At 34.9% G+C, this 16,254-nt stretch overlaps 1 protein-coding gene across 1 annotated transcript in view; it reads left to right on the plus strand.

Moving 5' to 3' along the window:
- The window catches only part of si:ch211-198m1.1, a 31,656-nt gene extending 22,716 nt beyond the window's left edge, over positions 1-8,940 (plus strand). Inside the window, exon 3 of the mRNA NM_001328094.1 lies at positions 8,247-8,940. Coding sequence (NP_001315023.1) covers positions 8,247-8,577 — 331 coding nt within the window. The 3' untranslated portion in view covers positions 8,578-8,940. The remainder of the gene's footprint in view (positions 1-8,246) is intronic.
- The last annotated feature ends 7,314 nt before the right edge of the window (positions 8,941-16,254 follow it).

The following is a 16,254-nucleotide window of genomic DNA, read 5'->3' on the forward strand; positions in this document are numbered from 1 at the left end:
CACCTGTATGAAGATGCTGTCACTCTGCATGGTTCTTATTCTACATCCCATAAACTATAGGGTCTTAAACAGTAAGCAAAGACCAGTATTTACGTTTTTAATGATTAAAATTACATTAAATTATAAATTAAATTATTAACATTTTTGAGAAAAAAATGTAATTTAAATACATGAAAAAAAATTTAATTATTAAAATATTTAATTCAATCAATTTATTTATTTATTATATTTTTAAATTATGTATTTTAGTGTTAATGTTTAGTATTAATGCATTTAAATTAGTGTTATATAGTGTCTTGATCTTATCATGAGCTGAAGGTACAATTTTGTTCCTATAGGGAAACAAAATATATAATTGTACCTTTAAAGGTGCCAAATTGGTCCTTTACGGTACAATTTTGTATCCAAATGTGCTATAAAAGGTACAAAAATGTACCTTTCAAACCTAAATCTGGACATTTGTACCTTTATAGCCCATTTGGGTACAAAATTGTACCCTAAAGACCAATATGGGATCTTTAAAGGTACAATTATATATTTTGTTCCCTCTAGGAACAAAATTGTACCCTCATTGTACCTTTTTTTCTGAGAGTGTACAGCACTCCTGCTGAAATCACCGTCATAGATGAGCTTTCGGCATTATTCAATATTATCATTATATAGCATGAAGTATAGTAAGTAAAACAAGACATTTAAGCAATTGCTCATAAGAAATGAGTCTGACAAGGAGGAAAAAAAGCAGCAGAACGTTTATTATGCCACAGTTATCTACTTCCTGTGGAGAAGCAGTTTTGTTTTTTTTAATACTAAATATATTTTAGGCTTCTGTTATAATGCAGTAAAACACACACCATATTAAAGCATTTTTTTGTGTGTTTCTCTGTTTTCTACACTTTCAGAAATAAAGGTATGCCAGCTGTCACTGGGGTGGTACTTTTTCAAAATGTATATATTTGTACCTCAAGGGTCCATATTAGTACCTAAAAAGCACAAAAGTGAAAATGTAAAGGTACTAATACATACTTTTTAGGTACCAATATGGACCCTTCAAGTACAAATGTGTACCTTTTGAAAAGGTACCACCCCAGTGACAGCTCGTGTACCTATATTTTTGAAAGTGTGTAATAAAATCAAACCAGAAACTGAGGGTGTATGACCTCATTAGCATAAACACACAGCACACAGTCTGTGTTATAGATAAAATTGCTGATTTCTCTGGATTCGAACATTCTTCGACACATTTGGGATAATGTAAGTACATAAGTCAAAAAAAAGAAATAAAAATCAACATATTATCCCTTTAACCACATTCCATTAACTGCTGTTTGATTATAAAAAACCTAAACTTCTTTTGAGAAGTAATTTTTTGAAAACTATGCACCTGTGGTGATATTTTCTCAAACATTACATTACTTTGCTTCTAGTGTTTCATTAGGGTTTTAGAGGGAAATTTCCAGCCAGTTGTGGAAAAAAATTGTCCTTAGTTCCCTGTTGATTTATTCACATCATTTACACAATTCCATGTTTGATAATAACATCCCACCAACACAAAACCTAACCAATTGTGTAAAAAACACACTCAAAAAAATTATTTACCAAAGCAGACATGCTTTTTTATTTTTGCAGGGTTTTAAGCTCTTGCCAAACCATATACTTTAGTACAAGTACAATGTTATCGCATTTACTACATTTAAAAGCCATTTAAATAGAAATATGAGATTGAATTGGGAAAATATTTACATATTTGAGTTTACAAATTGTTTCATCATAAAAATTCATAGCAATCTGCATTCATTTATAATCTTGAACCGAATGTTTACATGAAACGGATTAAAAGTTGTTGGTGTTTTGCCACCTCTAGTGTTTAGTTCAGCTTTTAAATGTTTTTTTTTATTCTTTTTTTAAATTTATTTTTAATTAATTAATTTATTTTTTTTAAGTTTTGCTAGTTATCGTGTAGTGTTGATTTAATTTTAGTCCATTAAGCCTCGGTTGATATTTTGTTATGTAATGCAATGACATGAAGACTTTTGTTTTTAGGTACGTTTAAACCTTTTCAGAGACTTTTCGTTCTTCAACCTGATTTTCCTCCTCTAGGAAATGTCCATTTAAATCAAGTCTCCGCAGTTCAGCTGTCACTCACACACGCAGATCAATAAATGACACACCTTCCTCCTTTAATTGGAAGAGCAGAGGAAAGTTCATTTGCACTCCTGGTATAGTTCATGGCTTGACTGAATTAAAAGAGTGGACAAAAACGAATGCAATGAAACCATTTCCATTGTACTCAAATGTGGGTGTGTATATAGTATGCATTTTTAATTATTCATGCTTTACCTGTGTTATCTGAAATAATTGGGCATGTGAGAGAGGTTTGCTCAGTAGAGATGTCTGCAGAATGAAAAACAGCACCCTTGATAATAAGATTAAATTAGACTCGAGACTGGAGGTTGTTACTGGGTGTCAAGGACAGATGAAATATGCATTACGCAGGGGCTCATATGCAAACATGTTTATGTTCTGTTCTCTCCTGCTGCTTGAATGCAACAAAATTGTATTCATATCGCAATGTATATCACACAAAAACGAAATATTGCAATGTCAGATTTGTTCATTATCGTGCAGCCCTACTTTATCCCATTAAAAGTTTGAACACTGAATAATATTTTCAAGAGATTTGTTCAAAACACTGGTAATTAAGTTTTATGAGTCACTAAATTATTCATTGAAACTGTGATTTGAAAATGTATATTTAAATAATGTTGATATAATATTTTTAAAAGCTTTTTGTTCAAACCTCCTATCTAAACACACAAAACAAAGTAAAATATAATCTGTTCCTACTCTCAGCTCATTCAAGGTGTAGGTGACTTTTTTTTTTTTTCAGTGGAAAATTCATTCATTAGTTTTCCTTCGGCTTGGTCCTGTTATTGATCAGTGGTCCCCACAGAGGAATGAACCGCCAACTTATCCAGCATATGTTTTACACAGCGGAGGCCCTTCCAGCAGCAACTTAGTACTGAAAAAACATCCTCATTCACCCTAGGCTTGGGTGGTATCCAGATTTTGATAAAGTTTAAACTCTCTATTTTACTTAGATATACGGTATTACGGTGAATAAAAAGAAAAAAATATGAAGTAAGGCTCAGACAGCATCACCAAACTGTTGGCTTGTGCCTAAACCGGTCAGACACTGAATACCAAACACTAATACTGAAACAACAACAAAATAACAACTTTTATTATCAACAAGTAGCAGTTTATAAAAGTGCATATCACAACAGTCAACAGGAATTAAATGAACATAAACACCCAGAAGCGTTTTTACACAGAAACGCGCACACAAAACAATTAAATGTTACCATGTACTGTAAGGACTTTTTCCGCTTTGTGAAAAGAGACCATTTCCTTCAAGTATTTTGTCACTGCATCAGTACAGATTTTCCAAAGGTCCCTTTTGTACTTTGTTGTTTTACCGAAGGCCTCCATTATCCTTGGCTGCCTACTGGCAGTGGACCTAGATGTTGTTGGACCTACATTGGGAGGCATTGAAACTGTTGCACTGCACTGAATGAACTCTGGACCATCTTCGCAGCAGTTAGTGGATAGTAGTTTTGGATATGCAACCTTAGGTTTGAGGTATTTCCACCTCTCGCGGTCACGTTTTTGTTGCACAATTTGCAAATTGCCTCAACCTTATTTACCGCCTCTCCCTTCTGGTTCAGTCAAAGTCTTTTTCGAGACCAGGTCACTTGGTGCAAGACTCTCTACTTTTTTCCATCTTTCTCTTTCTCCTACACGCTGCCTACGCATGTTTAGGCATTAAATAAATTATATTTAATATTTAATCCTTGTCTCCTGTGTAAATGCATTGTTTTTTTATGACGGTATAACCAATAATCGAAATAAAAACTAATACCGTTGCTATTTTAGATACCGTGGTTTACAGTATTACCGCTCGAGCCTAATTCACACACTACCTGATCAAACGGAGTCCATCAGGCTTGTTTGAAACCTACAGGTAAGTGTGTTAGAGCAGGGTTGGAACTAAACTGTGCAGGGCTGCGGCCCTCCAGGAATTGGGTTTGACATCCCTGCACTACGGCCAATTTAGTTAATTTAAGTCACTTATAGTGCATGTCTTTGGACTGTGGGGGAAACCGGAGCACCTGGAGGAAACCCACACTAACACGGGAAGAACATGCAAACTTCACACAGAAATGCCAACTGACCCAGCTGAAGCTCAAACCAGTGACCTTCTTGCTGTGAGAAGACAGTGCTAACCACTGAGCCACCGCATCACCCCTCAGTAGAGTATTAAAAATATTTTTAGCTGAAACTGTAGTTTCTGATCTGCTACTTTTCTCAAAAAAATGAAATATCAATTTCTGCTCTACTGACGTGAAACTAGGATTTATGGTGTCAGACAAATGCCTGAGAAAAGGTCTTTCAGCAACTAAAGGGAAAGTCAGTTTTATTAAAGGCTAATAAGTCATTTCCCTGATGCAGTCATTTCTGTCTGCAGTAATATTGCAGCTTTTTTGTCTCTTTAACTGTGTCATTCATGAAATTACATCGAACTGATATGATGTTTCTTTGTTGCTTCTATTGTTTATGGGTGAATGAGTCCATTTTCAAGTACTGGAATACTAAGTATACTGATGCTGGATCAATCTCTCATAAAAAAAAAATATTTTATTGTCTATTTGTATGCTGTTTTATTAGCTTTGAAACAGCAAATGCAAAAAAAGATACTAAAACATTCTCTCAATGCAGAAGTGTTTTATTTAAATAAAAGAATTGGTTTTGTAATATTGACTTTGATGTTGCTTGATTTAAAAAGTCAGAAGTAGTCCAAGCTTAGATTATGACTTATTGCAGGAAAATAGGAAAATTTATTGTTCTCCCAAAATAATCACCCTGTTTCATTACATGACATAAAATATTTGAATAACTAACAAATGTGTTCGCATAAAAGTAGGGCTGCACAATATATAGTTTCAGCATCGATATCGTAATGTGCAGATCTGCAGTGTGAAATTGGGTAAACCAGGAAAAAAGTTTATAAGATGTGATTTGTGGAGTCATGGCAAAGTTTATCTCTTATCTAATAGTGTGAAAGATTTGTGTTTGGATGTGTTTTTAAAGCCTGTGACTATGATTTCAAGCCAAATTAAAAATAAATTATAAAGTTTGTCATCTTTAACAAAGATGAATTGTGTCATCATTGATAAAATAGGGATGTTTGATTCTTAAATATTTGTAAAATATTTATTTATTTTATTAATATGCTTGTTCCATATTGTTTTCATCCGTGCTTTGATTTGTTTGATTAAAAAATATTTTTGGGATAATTTTTTATTGTAATTTGTATCGATTATTCCCAGAATGTCAAAATCAACTGTAGGCGGTAGATCTTTCTCATATCTGACTCTGGAACAGCCTTTCTAGCACAGTTCGGAAAGCAGACACACTCTGTCAGTTTAAAACTAGATTAAAGACACATGTCTTTGCATTGCCATACACACAAAACCCAAATGCTGTTGAAATCCAAATCCTCTAAAGGATTGTTGGTCTGCATTATTTAGGGCAACCGGAGCCGGGAACACTTCCCAAAAGACATTTGAACGGCATCTGCGCTTATGTTGGTCTGTTTCCCGAGGTTTCCATAAGCCTGGACCAGGCCGTATTTTGAGCAGATGCTGTGGTGGTCATAGAGAAGTAGAGAGCAGGAGACTGGTTCCTGAAAGACAGAAGAGTCTTCACATTGATCCTAAAGAGCCAGCCTTTACACCAGCCGGTGACTTCTCCCACCTTCAGATTCTCCACAATGGACGTCCAGTGTTCTCCAGCCTCTGGCGCCCAGGCTGCAGCTCTGCACAAGAAGTTTGGCCAGAGAAGAAACTGTCGTGCCTAACTGAGCCTGTTTTTTTTTTTTTTTTTTGTCTGTCTGTCTCTCTCTCTCTCTCTCTCTTTCTCTCTCTCTCTCTCTCTCTCTCTCTCGCTCTCTCTCTCTCTCTTTCTTTTTTTTCCTCTCCCTGCACTTTCGTCAGTTGGTGAAGTTTGTTCCTCACCACTGGCTTGCATGGTTTAGGACTTGAGGAGTTGCGCATCGATGGATTTGCTCCACAGTGTTTGGACTTTCAGCAGTGAAATTAAATCACACAATTAAAAGACACAATCTACGTTGTAAAAGCGCTATAGAAAGAAAGATTAATTGAAATTTGATAGTTTATACAAATATATATATATATATATTGCAGAAAAACGAAATATCGCAATGTCAGTTTTGTCATGCAATGTCATGATCCCCTCCCCCCCCAACCCCCCCCCCCGCCCTACATGTTTGTTTTCCCCCCTCGGGAAAGAGCGTTTTGGCGATAAACCAAGTGAAACGAGCACAGCAATAATGAGCAAATTAATCATTGCATGTTTGCTCTTCACGCGCAAAGCATTGTGTTTCCAGAGAATCAATTACAAAAAATCTATATTTGCACATTAGCATACAGTAGTGTGAAGTGTTATAGGACACCACTTTCATTAAGACCTTGTTGGGTGCGACTAGATGAGAACAGGAAGTAATTGGCAATGATATTGATCTGTTAATGCAGTCCTTGAACACTTTACTACACCTTAAGTTAACCTAGCGATTAACTCAAAAAGCCTTCATCATGAGGATGAAATCATATAGTGTCAGAAAACATACAACATATTTGACCTTTTTTTTTTTTTTTTTTTTTGCTTTATTTTCTTGAGCGTTTTAGGTCTGGCAGGTGCGATTTGATCCTCTAAATTGAAGAGGTCTTTAGGGGCGCCGGGGAAGAATTTCAGTATTTTAGGAGAGACTTATTCAGTTAGTGGCTAATTATTTCCAGTGGTTTAAGTGGGTGAATTGCTAAGTGCTCTTGGGGGAACAGCTGCATCTAATTTGTGGATTCATCCTAGGTGACGTTCGATCTCAGTGTAATTAAGAACTCAGAGGTTGGGTATCGATTGTCTTTTTTTCTGTGCGTTTTATAGTGCTATTCTATGGCTGTTCTGAAGTTGAGGCGAACAGGAACCGGTGGCCAATTGAGTGAGAGAAATGATAGCATAATCTCCAGAATTTAAATAATCCCTACTCTATAGGGGACAGGACCTGATCGAGATATGTTAGTAGAGTTTTTTTGCGATTACCTGGGGACCTTGTTTAAATCTTAAATCGCTTATGTGAAAAAGTCAAGTGTACTGAAAAAATTATTCATTGGATTTACTAAATTGTTTTGGGGTAAGTGGTTGCAAACACTTTGTAAGAGCTTAATTTAAATGAACAAATTAAATTTAGTAATGTTCAACTTCTTTTGTTTGTTTAAATTCAGCCCATATAAATTGTTTGCAACCACTTGTTGCAATTGTTTGCATCCATTGATTTATTTGTCAGTGTTGTAGAGCTGCGTTTCATTTCAGTATCAATATTACCATGTGCATCTGCATTGTCATGTTGGGATTAGAGATGACCAGGAACCTCAGGTCTGAACAGAGTCATTGGGAAGTTTAACCTTAATAGAGTGACAGTTTTTTCATTGCTTGTGAGGTTAAGGATGTTGACTGTACGATTTAAAGATAATTCAAACCATCCCAGCAGGTACACAACATTGTTACCTATTATCATGTTATACTATTATGTTAATAATAGGTTAGATTTAGGTTGTGACATCAGGTGACCAAAATTCAATATCTAGCCACCGTCTAAAGAACAAGGTTATTTTGACATCTAATAACGACATCAGATGGTGTTGATATTTGGTTGATTTTAGTTTGTGTTGGAAAGTGACTAAAAACAATGAGCCGACATCTTTAGCCAATGTCATTTTGATGCCAAATACTGACATTAGGTATGGCAACCAAAATCCAACATCTGATAGATGTCATAGTGGTAATGTCCAAACGTCAAGCTATAACATCACTAGAAGTTGATTGGTTGATTTTTAGGTTAGACGTTGAATATTGTCGTTGGCCTGACGTTGGGTTCTGACGTCAACCTGGATTTTATTTCCAAACAAAATGCAACAACCTTGTTTCTGTACCTATATACATAATCTCCAGAAAAACACTGGATATTTCATTTGAAAGTTTTATTTATTTATTTATTTATTTTTACTTTTTTTCTATATTTGTAATTTGTAAAGCCGAAAAGAACATGAATGAATGAATATACTTGTAATGTGTATATTATATTTTATTTTATTTCTCTCTCTTACCTGCAGGAGTTTTAAGTTTCTCAGTGGTCCAGGTCCAGGCAGAGCGCTTGTTCTCCTCTTAATCAAAGCAACAGATGCGATTAGTCTGGAGCGGGTGGCGCAGGCGGCTCTACCCCTGGGTAATCAATTTGCAATGGCAGATGCTCACGGGGGGAAACTCGCCTGCTGCCCAACAGCTGTTCTCCAGAAAGTATCAACCATCCCTTTATTGACTCTCCTCTCATCTTGCTTTGAACTGGAGGCAGTAGCATGTTCTTCTTTTTGTAGATGGACATCAGAATATCTAAATCATTTGATTAATCAAATAGCTGCACAGAAGGATGCATTGTATATTTAGTCAGTCTTAATTAAAAACTGTTTACAGTCTGACAGTTAATTAAAAGCTATTGTTTAGTGAAATTGACATGTCGGCTTTCTCTTAGCCCCATCTTAACCTGTTACTGAGATACTGACCAGTCACTGTAAAACATGCTGGGATTCACACAATTGCTTCATGTTGTCCTTTTTTATTTTTATTTTTTTACAAATTTAAGTGTTTTTTAATTGACCATAAAACAATTAAGTTGTTTAAAACAATTAAGTTCAACTAATTTTAAATAATTCCTTTAAAAAATACTGTCAAAACTACATTGTTGCTGATAAGGGTGCACAAGATAAGGCAATTCTTTTTGTTTTTATTAAACTAAAACTCTGTTTTGTTTATGGAATTTTGTTTCTTAATTGTTTTTAAATAAATGCTAGAGCAGGATAATCTTCTTAAACCTAAGTAAAAGTTTGCATTATGTACACTACCTGACTAAAGTCTTGTCGCCTATGCAAGTTTTAGGAGGAACAAATCATAACTTGCCTTCTAGTAGATCATTTGCTATCAGAAGTGGCTTGTATAAAAGGCAAAAGCCTCTAGATTATGCTTATTTTAACAAAATAAAATAGGATCATGCCTTGATTTTTAATTTATTTGATTTGGACAGTAAGGTCTGGCTTCGCTTAGACAAAGTCTTGTCACTTGTCGAAAAATAATTAATATTGTGGATGTCTCACATGCATGAGCTTGGAGGATTGCATTCATACATATTAAATAAGTCATCTGGCATGGGAAAGAAAACGTTCTTGCAGGACTCCCTGAGTTCATCAAGATTCTTTGGTTTCATCTTCAATGCAACCTCCTCCATCTTACCCCAGACATGCTCAATAATGTAATGTCTGTTGACTGGGCTGGCCAGTCGTGGAGCACCTTAATCTTCTTTGCTTTCAGGAATTTTTATGTGAAGGCTGAAGTATGAGGAGCGCTATCCTGATGAAGAATTTACCCTCTCTTGTGGTTTGTAATATAATGGGCAGCACAAATGTGTTGATACTCTGTTGATGTTCCCATCCACTCTGCAGAACTCTTGCATGCATCCCATACTGAATGCAACCCCAAAACATGATTTTTCCTTCACCAAACTTGTCTGATTTCTGTGAGAATATTTGGTCCATGTGGGTTGCAATAGGTCTTCTGCAGTATTAGTAATGATTTGGATGCAGTTCAACTGATTATTCATTTGAAAAATCCACCTTCTGCCCATTTTCCAAATGATTAACTTGAAGTCAAGATATTATTTGTTGCAATTACAGCTAAGATTGACTACAAGACTATTGTCAGGTAATGTAAATATAGTCTGGGGTGAACATTCGATTCTGCTCTGTATCATTGTGCTGCATTATGTGTTTAATCAATTTTCACAAAAAAGAGCCATTTTAACCCTCATAGTGCACAGAAAATCTAAATAATATTTTCACATTCCAGAACCTAAAGAATAATTTTTTTTATAATTGTTAAAAAAAATAAAGTATCTTCATAACAGAATAACAGTAAATCTAAATGGATTGTATTAGCACCAACTTGTATAAATAATGAGCAATGATAAATAAATATCAGAAAGTTTTGAACATCTCAATGCTTTTGCCATTGTATTGCTGCATTTAACCCTTTATATAAATAAGACATAAATTTTTCTTTGAAATAGCAAATTACAATTTTTTTTTACAGATTTATGACCATTCTTACCATTCTTCGCCTTTGATTTTCAGTTTTTTTTTGGCCTACCACATCTTTCCTTCACCTGAACTGTTCCTGTGGCCTTCCATTTTCTTACTATATTTCTAATTGTGGAGATAGAGACTTTAACCTTTGTGATAGCTTTTTGTATCCTTCTCCAAATTCATGTTGATGAGTTATCCTAGTTTTTAGGCCATTAGGAAGTTTTTTTTTGAGGTTTCCATGTTGATACCTTGTGGTTCACAATAAGGTAAAGCACAACTAGCGATCAGCTATCTTAAAAAGAGTTTTTCATGATTGATTGTACCAATCATGAAATTGGTTGTGTTGGGATTGTTAAGGTTCACTGAGTCACTCAAATAAATTTTGTGTTGTAATCAATCAGTATTAAGTGACTACAGGTTAATAATCTACACTAAAGAGAGAAAGAGAAAACGTTTTGCAGAGACTATTTATCAGTTTCAATTTAATTTCACAAATCTCGATACTGCTACACTGGATTTTTGTCTGAAAAACATGACACTATCTAGCTTTCTCTAGAAACCAAGTGGCAAATCACTGTGATTTTTCTCTTATAAAGAAAGAGCATATTACTATGCAGCCACAGATGCATAAAAATGTAAAATGTAATGTAAATGCATTTTATTAGAATAAACACAATCAGTTTATTTATAAAATGAACATAAAATAGGAGAACTGACCTCATTGGAATGACAGGAATTATTTAAAGTCTTGACTAGAACTCATTATTGCTTAAAGGCAGTAGAAATTGTTAGTCTACATAAGTGTTAAAACAGCATAAGCGTTACAACATACATTTTTTGCGATTAAAACCTATGAAAAAATTCCATTACAAAGAGCTTTTTAAGGGCTTTTTCTTCATGGAATCATTTGATTACAGTAAAAAATGTTTGTTATTGATTTAAAATTGATAAATATTTAAATTAGTTTCTTAAATGTGACCATTAATTGTTGCTAAAACATGAAGGCTTAAACAGCTAGAGAAATTTAAAACACTTGTTGACCATGCTAACTGATTCCTAAATTTAGAGATGACGCTGAACATGGATGCTATGGCTATACGGACAAAGAAGTACCATCCAATCCATGTTTTCCTCCGTATGTTTTCCTCTCCTCTGTGGTCCTGACTCACTCCTGACGTGGCATGGATGGATATTGCTTTCTGTGCCACCAACAGTGGTCGAGAGGAGACAGATGGTGCTGTTTTGGCGCCTGCACAGTGAAACTTTTTCCCGGACCAAAAATGTTGCAGCGAATACCGGCGGCAATAAAACGATGACAGATTGATGGTTAAATTAAGGGAAAACGATGATCATATCAGCGTTTAAATAGTTAAACTTGATTGTGATGGACGGAAAGGAGGAACGGGCACGGCTTTGCCTTGTGAGCAGCTGCTGATCGGAAAGGCAACGTCAGCCAACGTTTAGTTCCACACAATCTGGCAACTCAGAGCGCCAGCGCGCCTCACCTTGGATAACTGGAATTTGTAGCATTACACTAAAAGGCAATTATTTCTACTTTGCTTGTCAAAGCACGGCACGGGTTTGACAAATGATAGTAGGCCGATAGCAGCAATGTTCATCCATTTTAATTAGGGCATTGGACTCGTGAGGAGCCTCTTCGGTTTGGACACTGAAAGCAGAGTGGCAGAAAACCACTGCCCAGAAACAACTGGAGACACCTAGCTTTGCGTATTACAATCAGTTATTATATGATCACAGAGGCTGCATTTATTAAATAAAATACTGTACAATTATTAATATAGCAAAATAATATCACAGTCCAAATGACTTTTCTGTTTGCATATATTTACAAATGTCAGTCATTCCTGTGATGCAATAAGGCATGGGATGATGACATTTCCAAACTATGGTAAACCTTGAAACCAGTCGAGGCAACAGTATCTACAGCAAAAAAGACGTCTCCACATTAAAAGTTACTGGTCAGCTCACGATTCAGCAAATATCTGAAAAGCAAATCACTTATAAACCAATATCCAAGAATGCTACAGACCTGAACCGTGCAGTGGCTTACTTTATATCCAAAGAAAAGAAAGTTATCCAAAGTAATCTGATTTTTAAAACTAATGAAGACAGCTGAAGTCAATTATTTAGTTTAATTATTTAGCCAGACATGTTTACTGTTCTACCGGAAAGACTTGGGAGACAGATAAACGTTTTAACATTTATTGGGAAAGCATAAAACATTGTAATTTCGGTTGCTGTCCTTTTTTTTTTTTGTATAGTCCTTTGGTATAAGCCCCATTGATGATGCAGATCTCTTGAAGAGCTGGCAGGGCAAGGCCAACCCCCAGGAAAAACAAGGGCCCAACCTGGTGGTGGTGGTGGGGAGGGCGAAGGGAACTTTGCCTGTGTCACCTACAGTATAAACAGCGAAAATAATAGTTTTTTATATATAGCACGCTTGATTATTATTGGCGGAATTGATAATTATGAAGAATGATGTAGAATTCACGTCTTTCTTGTAGAACCTTTGTTGAAGCATCCGTTTCCAAAATATTTGAAAATTTTCTTAAAATTAAAATAGATTGTGTTGGGAAAATGGGAAAATGTTTTTTTCTTAAAAAAACTTATTTAAGAGCAGTATTAACAAACCGTGGTATTTGTATCCTAGGTTATCATACCGCCAGAATTTTAAACTGTCCATGGATTGATGCAAAGCTGTATATTTTCAGTTTTGCACCCCCCCCCCCCTTTTTTTATTTTATTTTTAGAAATCATCTATTATTCTGGTTTGCTGCTTAGAAGTAATTATTACTATTAGCACTGAAAAGAGTTGCGCTGCTAGAGATTGTTGTGCAAACTTTGATACAAGTTTTATAAGCTTAATTTAAATATTGCAACCAAACATCACCCGAAGCTACGTTTCTGCTAATTCAGCTAAATTTAAAAATGGTGTTTTTTTTTAAAATTCATTTTCATTTCTTTCTTTCATCCATGTTAAAACGACTGAAAATACGTTCATGTACTTTGCATGCACACAGTTGTAAAATGCTTTTACTTGCTTTCTATCTGCCTGGGGTTTATTTACTTTCCATCTCTTTGAAACATTGCAGTAAAATATTGCAACTGTTGTCTACAGCTCCCAGTAAATATTTTGTGTTCTTTAATTAGAGGCAATATGGAGCATGTACAAACTCGTATTAATATTTAATAAAGCTGTAAAATGCGTTTTTACGATTCCATTTCGTATTGCAAGACCATGCGTAAAGGATTCAAATTGTGGATTTCCTTCATTGATAAACGCATAAACCTTGTAAATCAACATGTAACCCAGGTTACTAGTGGGTAGTATACAGCAATAGAGCAAATAGAAATATAAGGAAAAAACATTGGCAGAATACTCAATTAAATAATGTACATTAAAATTATTTACTTATATAAATAATTTATAATAGAGTATTATACAGCATTCAAGGGAATAGTGCTTTAGAATGACATCATCGTGCCTTACACTATAGCAGCAGATCAGCTTTCCAAACAATAACAAATCTCGCTTGTCTGTTAGCTTGTGTTTACCGTTGCTATGGTGATTCAGTGTTCGCAAGGGAAAGCAGAGATGTAAGTCTTTATATTAATAACAGTAATATAACTATTAGATTTACATTTTTTAATGTTTTAATGCGTATTAACTGTGAAAATTGACCATTAATAAGATGCTGACATGATTTCAATCATATATTTTTAATGAAGGATTGAGAGAGAAAAAAACAAGATTTGTCTCTGAGAGTGAAATCTGCACACGAGTGCCACCTGGAGTTTTCCTGTTTGTTTCGTTTTGATTTTGAATGATTTCCTTGGCCAGGTTTTTTTTTTTTGTTTGGTTTTGTTCGTTTGTGCATCTTCTTCTGTTTTTTCATCGGTGAGATGTTCTATTGACGTCAGTTGCTGGATGTGATCTGCTCTGGATTCGAATTAATTGAAGTTTGAACTCTTTTCTGGATTTGGATTGTCTCAACTTCCATCGGCGTGTCTCATTGTGGAGTTGGACTGGCGAGCCTACCATTAAGTGGATTCTTTGGAAACACCTGTTGGAAAGATACAAAGTAAAACCTATTCAGCGTCATGGTAGGAGTGTAAATTTACAACACACTCACAAGTGCAACATCCTGGAACTCTAGAACTGAATTTGCAACCTAGTTGTTTTGCAAAAGATTCTTTTTGAAAGTTTATCACCTTTACTGGACTTTTGGAACATTTTGAAATGTTTTAAGTGAATGTTTTATTTTCATTTTTATTTTATTTGTACATTGTTCCTTTAGAGTGTTAATTCGTTGAAATTTTTGAATCTTTATAGAGAGAGGTTAACTGGTTTAAGAAGGGAAATCTTGATTATATGTTAAATAATAATACAATTTTAATATTGTATTATTAACTTTCACTTACAAACCTTTAATATAGTATTGTTATTAGTATATTAGTATTATATTATTGTTATAATAGTAACCAAAATATAATATTAGCCTTAACAATAGAAAAACAGAAAATAACATTATATTAACTTACCTTATTAGTGATATAGCCATAAAACCCTGTGAAGAAAGAGAAGTGTTATTAGAGAGTGTAAATAAGATTGAGGTCATTAGATAAGTGTGAAAAAAACCTAGAATTTGTTTTATTTATTTTTATTTTTATTTTTTATATTTCTGTGAACATTTTACAATACAATCTTTTATTATTCTTACCTCTGTGTCCGAGTCCTTCACTGTTGTTGTATCTTCTCTCTCTTTGGAGGAATTTAGACTTCTGAGCATCTGGTCCATTGATTAAAAGCGTATAATACATTTGTGTATCGAGGGTTACAAAGTTTAGTTGTTTGTAATTTTGTAAAAAATACAGGCTGAAATAAATTCAATGGCAAAATATTCAAAGTTATTAATATTCAAGTTCCTACTAACTCTTCTGTCATGACACCCAGTGCTTACAAGGCTCATACAAGGCTTCAAGTGATCAAGCGGTCTAATCATGCATGTACCTGCTTTAATGCACTGCAGCAAAGCGATCGTGTGATTGTATGAAGATGTTGGTCTCACAGAAAAAAAATCTTGATTCAGAGAATAGACAGTTTAAAGTTAAATGGCCAGATAAGTATGCGTTTATTTTGCCACATGCCGGCACAATGCCATTCAGCTGAATTTGTAATGAGACAATTGGAATTGTAAAGAGTCGCTTTGGATAAAAGCGTCTGCTAAATGACTAAATGTAAAATGACTAAATGTAAATGTAAAAAGTGGAAATGTGAAACGCCACTATATGAAACAAAACATTTTGAATGTCAGTATCTACAAAATACAAATAAATGGACCCCAGAACTATAACACCTAAAGTTTTCATTACACATCTTTTGTATTTTTCACTTTTCTTTTGGAGAGAGGTCAAGATGCAGGCTTGGTGCTGTTGGCCTGCATGCAATGTTTTTTAATGCCCACACCTAACCCTACCCCTCACAGTGACGTCACTAGCTCCATTGAGTGCATTGTGTCTGACATTGCATCTCTGAGGTATACTATACTACCAGATACTATAGGGCCCACCTTTTGTTGTTTTGCACAAAAATTCAATTCAATTTAATTCACCTTTATTTGTATAGCGATGTACAATGTAGATGTCAAAGCAGGTTCACATAAAAGATCATAATAAATTAAAGAAATGTAGTTCAGTTTTAAAGTTTAAGTTCAGTTCAGTTTAGCTCAGTTCAGTGTGGTTTAATAATCACTTCTGAAAGTCCAAACACTGAAGAGCAGATCCATCGATGCTCTACAGATCCCGAACCATGCAATCTAGTGACAACAGTGGCGAGGAAAAAACTTCACCAATTTGTCAAAAGTGAAGAAAGAAACCTAGAGAGAGCCAGGCTCAGATGGGTACGACCATTTCTCCACTGGCGAAACGTCTTGTGCAGAGCTACAGTCTAAGCACCGGAAGCTGGGCC

Source organism: Danio rerio, chromosome 3 (genome assembly GCF_049306965.1).
Source record: "Danio rerio strain Tuebingen ecotype United States chromosome 3, GRCz12tu, whole genome shotgun sequence".
NCBI classification, from domain to species: Eukaryota; Metazoa; Chordata; class Actinopteri; order Cypriniformes; family Danionidae; genus Danio; species Danio rerio.